We start from the raw sequence: 12,905 nt of genomic DNA, 5'->3' as shown, positions 1-12,905 counted from the left end.
CTCTTGTAGTTTTTTCCAGTTTCTCTGGTACATCATTTCCAAAACAACTGTCAAGCTTACTGTTGAGCTGACTGAGTGCTGGGGCCATTAAACCAAGATTGTTCGCAAGAACCTCAAATCGCTTCTACCCTACACCAGGAGGCCTTTGATGAAAAAAATACACTTAATAAAATTGAATTCTTAAGGAAAGTTGTATACCAGTCAACTTTCAAGCACTTTGATTTTGGATCAACTTTATTGACACAATATGATTCTTGCTTTCCAGTCTTTTTTAAATGGACCATCTGTTCCTTTTCACCCAGAAAAAAACAAAAGCTTAAGAAAGGATTACTTCCCTTATTTCACCCAATACTTTCTTCATAACTGACTTTTCAATACAGGCTTTTCTATGATGCTTATGTCCTTATGAGGACACCATGAAATTAAATCACCACAGACCAACTGTTTAAGCCATGTTTACTACAAGTACACCAGCCACATCTCTATGCAAAGGTCCCCACTTCCATGGATAGCAGAACTGATTACATTCTTCCCAAAATWGCATATCTAGACTGCAATGTCAGATTTTGTATTATCAAGAAGTACCTTCATTACTACTTAGTATTTCCWAGCTAATTCCCAAATGTCTTGATGTGACATAGAACATCCAGGCTAAGTGCACTTCTGCAAAAAAAGCTTTCCATTAGTTTCCTACACTTCAGAGTTGAATACACGAGTTGCTTTTGGAGGCTAGGACACAYTCATGATAACCTGTACTTGACAGCTACTTTTTCAAAACATCACTACTGATGTACTGTTAAAAGCAACAATCACTGTTTAAGAGTCATACATACAAYTGATTTCTTGAACTCAACTTTCAGAGTAGTCCCGATACTGACTTAATTAGCATTCCAAATTTATCAGGATCCACACTAAAATGAAACAGCAGTCATCAAGAACAAAACTCTTTGTCAACAATTTTTGCAAAAAAAAAAAAAAAAAAAAAAGTGCTGCAGAATTAAGGCTAGACTTGTTTTAACCCACTTCCCTGAGTTTCTTCAGAGTTATTTCCATTTTTTTCATGTTCAGATCAGCGTAGGCAGTCAGAAGTGATTTGGAGCAGTTTCACACAAGCACAGATGCACACTTGGAATGTCCTACTTTGCACCTGAATTCACACTAGAATTATGTGCCTATGGTGAAGTCTGAATAACTAAACACACTATGTGATATAACTATTTAAAAATTATGTTAATAAGGATTTATTGCTTCCTYCTTTAAAGACATTCAGCTACTTCTTTTTGTTTGAAAACTGCACTGGCTGCACTCAGCATCCATCCATAAGTGAAAGAGGGGAGTTTCATCATTGTGCTCCTGGTTCAAATCATGTTGCCATGGAAGCAGATGTTGAATTGATGAAAATAGGTCAACTGCTCAAAGAAAATCTGTGGCTTAACACTTTAAAAAATATTATTATATTCTATTATTTTAATGCTTGCCATTATTTTGAAATTGTTACTATTTTATTCCATGGTATTCTAATTAGCATTTACTCTGCTCACACAATACATATTCCCACCAAAAATGTAGACAGCATCAGAGTTAAGAGTTGCTAATGGAAAAAAAAAGATTTTGCATAAAGCTGTAGGGGCTGGGTACAGAATGCTCAGAAGAATATCACACACAGTTCTTTGTTACTTCAGTAGCGGGTGGTGTTAAATGMTGCCATATGAACTATTCTGATTTGAAAAGTATTACTATTATTATTAAAAAGCACTAGCATTTTTTGAAAGAAAAAAAATTAGGGCATTGCTAATACCTATGCTTGGCTTTGACAGCAACAGTGCTTTTCTGTTTAGCTTTGCATCAAACATATACATATACTCAACTGGAGTCCCAGTTATTTAAAACTGATTAAAATACTTAAAGACAGCTAAGATTTAAGTAGGTTACCCCATCAATAGAACATGTGAAAAATACACATAGCCAACTCAAAGAAATTTTTCTYAACGCTTTCAAACTGCCTGCCAAGATGCTGTCAAAACAGCACAAACACACTCTAAAATGCTCATCTTCACCTGCAGCAAACATCAGAAAGTAAAATAACTCACCTGTATCATGTTTTTCTGAATATCTAGTATGTGATCTAAAACACTTTTCTGTCAACACCCTAATATATCTGAATTTTTTCTACCTTGACACTGATGTACTTTAGATGCATCAGGTTTGTCCTAGAAGTTTAATGTAATATATTCACATACTGAATAATCCTTTGCAACTGAAATGCAGAGTTTAATCATTAATAAATAGAGTAAAAGTGCATGGAAATACTGCCAATACATGAGATTTGTGCTCTTTTCATAGTTCAGAGATCTTTCTGTAGATCAAGTGATACTTAAAGAAAGGCTCAGTGGTGCAGAATTCCCACAAATTTAATCCAGCATAAACCTACCATAGCATTACTGTGTGTCTTCCACACAGAGCTGCTTCTGCCCTGCTCCCCAGTGAACTGGGTCAGACAGCTTCTCCCACATCAATTCCCTAATCTGTTTCATCATGCACCAGATAAAAGAAAGTCCCAGTGTAACAGATAAGATGGGAGAGAATATACAGGAAGCAAAAGCAAAAACATCCCCATCTCTTGAAGCTGACATAAATCTATATTGCTGCTTCTCACAGCCCCACAGCATCCAGTAATCCTCCCTTCCTTCAACCTTTTGTAATCAATGTTTTAACCTGAAACATGCACAACAGAACCACTGATAAAAAAAATTTCTGTAACTGAGAACATGTTCAACTGTCAGCACAACTGAAACCATACATAACAGAAATAAAACTCATGTTTGCTATGTTAATTTTCATACAGATTTTTTTCAATTAAATTTCTGTATAAAACGTGTTTCACTTTGGAGAACTCTTTTAGACACTAGAAGTTTAAAAGTTACAAAACTTTTTGCCGTATTTTACAACCTCAGCTATTTTCCATCTCTTAAATAAAAAATAAAACAAAAAAAACTCAAACACCACACCTGTGAAGCTATTAAATGTTGTTTAAAATGTACTGAAAGAGTATCCTTATGGAGACTGCAAAAGTCTTACATTTCACATTGAATGTTTATAACCAACATTCCAAAAAATCACATGGCTTGTTATGCTCCAGAAACATACTGTAAGACACACCGTATTGTTTCTCAGATAATACATATCTGGTAATAACAGAAAAACTACCACCAAAAAAAAAAAATCATAGCAGCATATTTAAAATCATCAAGCAAACTGGATGTTTAATTAAAACTTTTTTAAACAGACCTTCTCTGACCACTGCATTATGGCTTGTTTGCTTTGGTTGGTTTGGGTTTGAGGAAACTTGACTTTTCTTTAAACAAATGGTTACATTTCATTTCCTCTGGCTCGTCCAGCATGAGCCTCCAAGCAGTCCTTTCATATAGGGTTAATTATAGATTGTGGTCATCACCAAAGTTGATTCTCTGCATAAGACAACATTTTCCCCTTCTCATCCCCCCAGTAATAATTTACCTTTTCCCTCCAAATGTTCTTCCCTTTGTTTTCTGAATCTCCCCTTCCACAGCATTTATAGATAATTGGAGATACAACGTTAAGGAGTCCCAAGAACTACCCAATTATTACGCTACAATTCCTGCTCCCTAAAGGGTTGCATGTAAGTGGAATTTAAATTTAGAGAAAAATGCTGGTATTTTCCTTTGGCCAGCCAAAGGAGAGGTAGGCCAAAGAAGAAACAGAGGTCTGCCTAGAGATCAAATAGCCAGCTTCATATTTTACCAGATAAAAGGATAATATACAGCAAGCAAAGGCAAAAACARCCCCATCTCTAAGCTGCCAGAGATGGAGTATCCATACTGCTCACATTTACTCATCCAGTTTTCACAATATGCTCTCTCTAGATATGTTGTCCAGTRATGAGCTATATCATTACATTTAATTTGCTAAATTAGCTTTATATTAAAGACCTCACTGAGGTTAATGTAAATGGTCCCACATGCATAATAGAATAATACATCCAGCTGCCTGTAGACTCAAACTTCAGCAAATCAGTCGACATGATTCATATTTACAGTTAACTCTGCAAAYTTTAAAGCTTGGAAAATAAAACTCAAAGCAAGCTCATAATTCATTGCCTAACACTCAATACCTGTAAAAAGAAGAACGAAGAAATATGTGCTACTGATGCACCCCTGTAACTGCAGATGATGCACTTTAGTAACTACACATACACAATCCAGATCTTTTGCCATGAGAAAAATAATCCAGTTCCTAAAAGCTAAAACAGAATAATGGTAAAAGTCAAGGCAATGCAATACAAGAAAGGCCTGAAGGAAAGATTTATAAGGGCAAAGTCCTGCAGTTTCAGTTATGTAAAAACCCAGAGTCATCCCTCCATGTCTGAAAAGGAATGACACTGATGTGCTTACTACACGGAATTAGGAGAAGATTAAACCCAAATGCTGTTACAATCACAAATATTTACAGTCATGACACATAGCTGTTTCAGATAAGCCCTACAGGATATGTCCATAAAGATTATGTAGGAAGGCTTTTTAAGATATGCTGGGGTCACAACCTAAGCAGAGAAATAACCAATTCACAGAAATGTGATTATTTTGCTTCTTGAAATAGCACTACTAAATACTTGAAAGTACATGAAGCAACAAATACACGGTATCTTGGGAATGCATGGGAAAGTATGGCAACAGCATTCACAGTAAATAAAAAACACAGAAGAGAAAGAAATCAAAAAGCAGACTTTGAAACACTTCTTTGATAGGGAAATCTTAATTTCCTTCTAATAGAAGATGTGAGGAAAAGTATACTTCCTGCTATTTTTTTTACTGGTGTTTGTGTTATTTGCTAAAACATGCATTATTTGAAGGCAGACTTACCTCTACCAATGCCACAGTCAGAACCAGGTCCATTTTTGAGTCTGGGAAAAGGGCATCCACTTGTGGAGACATTCCAATCAGTATACAATTAGTAACAACTGATATTACACTCATAGTTTCAAAGGCCAACTGAAATAAAACACAAATACATTTACAGTTATGACCATTATCTCTAACTTGCTACTCCCCAAATTGCTCTGGACAAACATCTCTCTCTTTATTAAAGCCTCAGAACACCCATTAGTTAAACTTTTTATTTGCCCTCATCTTTGGAATTCTGCGGCATAAGAGTTGCTTGACAAGACCACAACAAGGTTGTAAACTGAATACATGAAAGAATAAGCACTCGTCTACAACTGTACTCCTAAACAAATTTATTTCAGTGTAAAGGGAAAATGGCAAAATTCCAAGAGGAACTAATAGTCCTAACACTGGTTTTGGAGGGTCTGTCTGAATGTTAAGTAAAAGGAAAAGCAAGAAGGGCTCAGAATGCCTTTATTTAATCACAACCACTTGAGATTTGTTGAAAAATTTACATTTAAACACATGCAATAGCACAAATCTTAGAAGCTCTTGACTACAGAGCTCCCACAAAATGTCTGAAAATATTAATACAGCTTAACTATTACATTTGCAGTATAATGGTTACTTATTCCAAGGTCCTGTCTGGAAAGAGAAAGAATGACACAGAATTGTAGCAACTGTCACAATGAATTAGCAGAAATAACTTTCTCCTTGACAAGAATCTAGTGACTCAGCTCACCTGATAAAATAATTCTAGTATTCCTGTAACAGAAATCTTTCAGCAAATGCTCTAATTTCCCATATGAAATGGATGACTTGAAAATTTAGTTATTATTTTTTATTCACAAAGGAAATTAATTTCTGCAATTAGTTAAAAATGACACCATAAAATAAAATAACTGCACCAGTAGAGTGTTACAATTTTCAGCCTACTCCCTTAATTGAAACACATTCTTCTAGCAAAACCAAATGCTAATAATATACCTGCAGCTATGTTTATGACTTGTGACCCCAGCCTGATTATTCTGGTGGTTACACCACTGGTCCATGCAGCTATGCCATTAAGATACTGGCAGCATAGATTTGGGCTGAGAAAGTACATCCCATGTTAAAATGGGGTTTTGCAATCAGATTACAATTCACACATTTTAATGACATATTATTAAGAGACTCCACCTCTAAGTCCATTCATATCAATGTATGTGTCTAATGAACATTGCTCAGATTCCTTGGTTTCTATGTTTTTACAGTATGTTTCACTTGAGGTTTCATGATTTCATTTTTCATCTCTCATTTGCTTTATTTGATAAAATGAACAACCYCTCCAAATTAAACAATCCATTAGTTCATTGTGCCCTTTATCTCCATTACATGAACTAGAAAACTTGTTAAATAAAACTAGAATATAGATCATCCCCTAGAAAGGTCCCCCAGAAAACTCACACTTCCTTATCCAGGCACTGTTGTTAGGGAATGCTAAACTTTCTGGATGCAACTTAGTCACTCCAGAAAACTCTGGTCAGGATCAGTTCACTCATGCAGCACACTCAACGGGCTCCAAAATAGCTGGTGCYAGCATGATTGAATGGACAAACTGATAAAAGAAAATGCTTAACCCAGTACTATTACCATGAAATTGTTAAAGCAGACTTCAATGTTCTGGGCTGTGCAGAAAGTCCCAGTTCCTGCTCACAGATCCAGGTGATTTTAAAATTAGCCAGCTTAAAGTACCAGTACCACCAGGGCACAGGCCACAAGCATGTCTTAACTTACCTATTCTCCTGGTTATTTTGAAAACACTGCTGAGCTCCACACTTCTGAGATTGCATCAGAAGTTATCATTTCTAAAATAMACTGTCTACAAAGAATATGGGGCAGTATYTGGAAGCTTTGCTTTGTTGAAGTTGCAACAGGAGTACAATACATATCCAAGAACCAAAGGAAAGATCTGCTTTYTTTTCCAAGGCAACTGAAAGATGTGGTCAAAAACCCCACCAAAAATATCAGTGGGACATATAGCTGGATAGATGATATTCCAAGGCATTGACGAGAACAAAGTACCTATTGAACTTTAAAGTGGCTCATGGGACAAACACAAAGCTTTAACACTGTTGTTGAAACCTCTTTTAAACAAATTAATAGAAAAAATGACACAAAAAWTACCTGCCAAACACCAATATTCGCTGTGGGTTCTGCAAATGGACGCTTGTAAACTCTGCACATCTTTAAGGCATCAGAGTATATCTCTGTGATGTTGTTTAACACTGCAAASACAGCTGCCAGTGGATAAACACATGAGAAAAGACTCACATAGCCAAACTGTAGGAACAACTCCAGGTAATCATCAAAAGTACCCTGAAAAACAGAGCAAATATAAGACCAACTTAAACCTACCAAAAAAATATGAAGAAATACATCAATAATATTACACTTATAAACATGTTTCCTCATCCCAAATCAGTTGCTTGGAAATGACTGCTGACAGTAAACAACAAGAACTTTTTTTAAATCTAATTAATTTGGAATTATTGAAACACTAAAAACTTCTTGTAAGGGGAGGCACAGGTTTTTCCTTCTGCTTAATGCATTTTTGCAAGTCACACTTCCTATCCTTATTACATGAAGGAACTGCATAAACATTCAACCTACCCAGGTTCCTGAGTATCTCAGTTAAACAGTAACAGAAGGAACAGTGAGGAATAGAAAAACAGCACGGTTCATTTAAACTGACAGAACATTCTCTTGAGAGCACTGTGGCAACAGAAGTCGTGGCATTTCAGACTGTCCRTGAAAGACCTAACCAGAATGGTAGATTGGTAGATAGGAACTATTTTTCTGGTATTTCAGCTTGTTTATTTCAAAACAGATAGGACACAGTCAGCAGCCCACTTGAAGGCTGAAATCTAYAAGGCAACACTGACATCTGTAAAGACAAACAGTGCAAATAAAAAACSCTATTTAACAGATCCCAACATGTCTATCACCTGATCTTTAAACCAAGAATGTGGGTACCTAAATGCTGATTACATATTCACATGTAGGTGATCATATATTTGCATATTAGCTTTGTAGCATTAATAACAGTTTGCTACGACTGCAGCAATTTTTTTTACAGAGAACCAAACTAATCACTTTCAAAGAAAAAGTGTTCATAAACAAAAGGATGGTGAAATACCACAAAAAAGTTAAACTGGGATCTAGCTATCTTGTATTAACACAGACACACGTATTGTCCTCTCTCTCAAAACTGAAACTATGAAGATTTGACAGTGCCTGAAATTATTACAACCACATAAAAGTAGTAGGATCCATGCATCAGACACATGGTTATCTACTCTTTTTTTGCCCATCATAGCTGTTAAACYGACTGCCCTCTCCAACACCTAGTATTTTTTTTCCCTAGGAAACGGAGAAAAGCAGTAGAAGCCTGCAAGCACAGAAATCAGCATGAAGTACTCATTAGCTGCATTTTTCACTTGAGCTCATCTTTAAATTGAACAGTATAGTTGGCTCTCACAAACCAATCCACAGGCCAGACCAGGAAGAGCTCCCTTACTTTTAAAGCCATTAAGATTTTTTCTTCAGAAACATTATGTATAAACTCTAAATTTTACAAGTCTTCCTTAGGGTCATTTACAGGAATACTCACTGGAATGGCAGCCACACATCTTTTACTGCTACCACTTTCTCATACAATCATKCCAGGCAGAAAGAGAGCTTTCCTTTGTGCTCCTCCTTCTGGTAACTGCACAGTGTATTCCCACTGCTTCCTCACACTTTTCTTCTCATTTCCTTGCCAATACCTATTGGCTTTTAGAATAGCAGAGTATTAAGTAAATAAGTATTTATTTTTCTCCTACTCAATTTATGAAAGTTAGTGTAAAAAAACAGGAGTCTGAGACGATGTTAAAGAAATCTGTAACCACACAATCTACAGGCAAGAGATGAGCTATAGCATCAAGGAAACAAAACCTAGGAAGAGATTCAGAGAGAAAATTAACTAGAGAAGTGAAGTAGAAATTTGAAAAACAGTAATTAAAAAACTATTGCAGCATGTTTTTACATCTTACACAGGTTTAAGAGCTGGATATTTGAAAAGTAAGCAAGAATGRTGACAAAAATAGAGATTGAAATGTTGAAGACTATGTGAAAGAAGGAAGGAAAACAAAAGCAAAAAGCCTGAAACACAGAATTCTGTCAAGATTCCTCAGTTGCTAAACAGTCAAATGCTTCCCCCTTGTGACAGTTTTAATTTTAGAAATATTCTTGCCTGCTGTCAGCTCACTGCTTGCAAACAAAACAGTGGACTTATATTGTTTATTCACAAGCACAGCAAATTAATAATCTTTTGACTGAATGTAAAATTAAGGCACTGAGTACACAGTATTTAGAACTGAAACTGAGGCTAGCAGTGGACACTTCCAAAGCAAAGTCCTAACTCTAAAACTGACCTCTTGCATCCCCATGAAAAACTATTCAGGGCACAACAGTACAACAGGTGCAGATTCATTTGATCCAGCTCTGCAGAAGCACTGGGCAATGTGACTCCAGGACCCCACACTGGCTTTCTATGTGACAGCTGAGAACCAGAAGTCAGCTCAGGTCTAARAAGCAGAGCTTATTTGTGTGTCACACAGCTTGGGGAGCTGTGCTGGCTGATGTGCAGGTGCCATGCTGGACTGTGCTGATTTACCAGCACAGACACTAACGCAGGGATTTCTRCTGTGTTCTCCACTGCAAGACAGACAGGCTGTCCAAATCTATCTCCCTCTGTATCAAACATGGGAAATACCAACCTTYTCTCAGGAACGTATTTGAACAGCTTTTAAATTGAAAGGTGGTATTTTCTTCTCCACTTCCCATTTCATGGCACTTCATGCAGAAAGAGAGGAATCTGCTATAGTGTTATTATCARATTTCAAACTGCTAATGTCTACCTTTTACATGAAAGTTACACTATCTACATGTACTTCTTATTCTGTAAAAGCATAACTCATACAGTATTAAGATTTTTGTGACCACACTCGCAGCATCTGATCAAGTTGTCAGCTAGTCCATAAGGCCTTAACATATACATTGACATCCACTGTGTAAATMCCTTTAGAATTTTAAGTAATGAATTGCATGAAGTCTGCTAAATACAATGAAAAATTACACTAGGTAGGAGGTGGTCAGGAACAGAATYAAGAAGACAGTGAATACCGAAGCTGTGGTTTCACGAGGCAAGAGTTTCCAGCAGGAGTTTTGTTTTGAAGAGTTAGTTTCTTCTGTCCTCCATTTCTGGCCCCATCCAGACATGAGCACTCTCTCAGGCTCTAGGTTAACTGACCATTTAAACTAGTACCGTTTCAAAGCCAAACCAAAAGAGAAATGATTTCCCTCATTCTGGCAGCCTTTGGGTTATCCTTGGAGATTAAGGGCATATTAAACAAATAATTCTTTCCAGTGGTATGGGGTTAGGTCGCTCCAGATACAGCTGTTCATKCCTTTCTTTTCATTCTCGTGTTACTGGGATCCTGCACTGTGTCCACTTCTTGATCCAGGATACCAGGCAGCTGCATAAACAATACTACCAGCAACACTGATGAARATGGAAAAAAGCTACCAGGCCAGACAGCCAGAAATATTTGTGTTTGCCTTGGCTGATGCCTCTGTCAGCTACAGCCCAGAAAAGTTTTAACTCTTCTACRGTAGTACAACATACCAAATAAGTTCCCATTTCTTTTTCCATGTTGACTTGGTCAGCKAGTGACAGATCCATATCAGTTTTCTGGGAACACATGCGTTTCTTCATCCTCCTGTTGTATCTCTTTTGGAGCCAGTAAGGAAGCAAGGATTCTGCAAACTGGTTGAGGATCTGCGAAGTTATCAGTAAAGTGGCCAAGCTCTTAAGTTTAAAAAAGAAATAGAAAAGAATAGAACTGTGATGAACTTATGATCATGTGCAATTCTGTGTGTTCTAGTAACACTATAAATTATTATACTACGAAAAAAGGCCAGCCTAACAAATCTAACAATAGAACATGAAAAGGATAGATGACCTAGTTCCCATCCTTTGCTGTGTCCTGAAAAGGACTAATTAGGAGTTAGTAGTCTAAATATTTWGTGCATCTGGATGTATCCTGGAAACAGTGCACCAAGTATATTGAAGGATAATGCATATTTAATACATGCCAGTGACAATCACAGAGCTAAAGATTGAATTTTTTTCTATGTTTTTTTTTCTTCTTGATTTTACCTGAAAGTAGAGGAAATGTCACAAATGTTATGACTGGTATGCATATGTTTTTTGCTAGAGATCACTTTAGAGCAACAGAGGTCTTRAGCTGAAGTTCTTGTAATGCTTATTATGTTTGGAGCAAAAATATTTTCCTCATACCCAATTTTCATGCATTTGAATTTTTTCTTCTGTTTATTCTTAGATCCTCACTGTTGTCATAAACTWAGCCATGACCCTATCCTCAAGAGTCTCTCATTAAGAACACTACAGAGAAGAACATGTTCTAAAACAAAAGGAAATAAAGAGGAAATGAAAATTTCCCTGTCTCATCTGTGTGAGAGAATAATCAAATTTATTTGAAAACAGTTCCTCATTTACACAGAGATAATAAATTACTCTACTCTGTTATGATGTTGCAGTGTTAGGGGAACTCAAACATGGAAGTTGGATTTGTAAGAAAATATGTGTGAAATACATTAATTTCCAAGTTAATGTTCTATGTTTTAGAACAACTAGTAAATACTAAAGTCTAAAGATGGTTTCAAACAATCCTTTATCCTTCTTAAATTCATCAATAATCTTMAGATGTTCTTGGAACTCACCTGCCGCAAAAGTTTCATATCAAACAACACAAAGGCAATGTAGAAGAGAGATGCAAAACAATTTAAGAAGTTGAACTGCAAATAAAAATATTTGGTTTTAGTATTCAAGTAAAAGTTCAGATGCAGAATATTACCTAACTTAACAGCTGCCTTGACTAAAACGGCTTCCGTGAAGTTAAGAACTGTCCATTAAAATTTTCTTTACCATTTTTAAACCTTAGGTCAGAAAAAACACATTTTTAATATTGGTCTTACTCAGTTTTTCATTTAACAAGCTTAATGCCTTCCTAAAGCAAAATGTACAAAGAGAACCACAACTGAATTATGAAATGTGGACATTAAAAACACATTACCTTCTACTTAACTTTCATTTTTTGGCAATTTCTCCAGAGATAAAACTGTAAAAAGGACATATTGATCATTTTTTTTAGGAAATATTTATCGAACTATATGTGTTAGATGATACATCTCTCCATCTGTACTAATTTTCCTTTAGGTGTGTTAGTTGACCTTTATGTTTAATAATTTCAAAAGGTTTTATGGCCAAGAGAAATATTCCCTACTTCTAAAATGAGACATAATTACAGTATTGTACTTGAAAAATCATAATCGAACTCTGAAGTTTTCTAATTGTCCTGCAGGTCCTCTTTTGGAGCTCATGGACAGTTTAGATAATACTGGGAGGGCAGAGAGCCATTCTTAGAGAATGAAAGCTGGGGGGAACTWACACTTGACACTTCATAATTTTTAAGACAATTTTGTATAAATATCCTATACGGAAAAAGAAATATTTCTAAGTTTTTTTTGAAAAACAGGGACTGTAAATGATATGTGTACACAGTTTCAGCTCTAGAGGTTACCAGTAAAAGATGGGTAACATGGAGATTTAACACGAAAAAAAACCCAAAACAACAAAACAAACAAACAAAACAAACCCCTAACGAAAACACACACATACACACGCACACACAAAAAACATGGTGAAGGAAATAAAGAAAGAGTTCTAAGGAAACAGAAGAAATAAAAAAGGAAGAAACTTAAATGATCTTTCCAAAAAGGAAACAAGACGATTAGGTAAAGTAAATAGATCAGTGTATGCTATGAACTGCACAGGAGCAGACTGATGGACAGGTATTTTCAGGTTCCTCTGACCGGTTGTCT

The 12,905-nt window shown here is 36.0% G+C and overlaps 1 protein-coding gene across 1 annotated transcript in view; it reads right to left on the bottom strand.

Moving 5' to 3' along the window:
• The window catches only part of ANO10 (anoctamin 10), a 118,218-nt gene that overhangs the window by 94,871 nt on the left and 10,442 nt on the right, over positions 1-12,905 (bottom strand). Inside the window, exons 7-10 of the mRNA XM_057372689.1 lie at positions 11,745-11,819; positions 10,627-10,809; positions 7,086-7,277; positions 4,899-5,027 (exon numbers count right to left, since the gene is read on the bottom strand). Coding sequence (XP_057228672.1) covers positions 4,899-5,027; positions 7,086-7,277; positions 10,627-10,809; positions 11,745-11,819 — 579 coding nt within the window. The remainder of the gene's footprint in view (positions 1-4,898; positions 5,028-7,085; positions 7,278-10,626; positions 10,810-11,744; positions 11,820-12,905) is intronic.

Source organism: Malurus melanocephalus, unplaced genomic scaffold, assembly GCF_030028575.1.
Source record: "Malurus melanocephalus ecotype Western Australia unplaced genomic scaffold, MMel_1.1 scaffold_177, whole genome shotgun sequence".
Taxonomy (NCBI): domain Eukaryota; kingdom Metazoa; phylum Chordata; class Aves; order Passeriformes; family Maluridae; genus Malurus; species Malurus melanocephalus.
The sequence above is the reverse complement of the archived record's forward strand: the minus strand, read 5'-3'. Positions and strand labels throughout refer to the sequence as shown.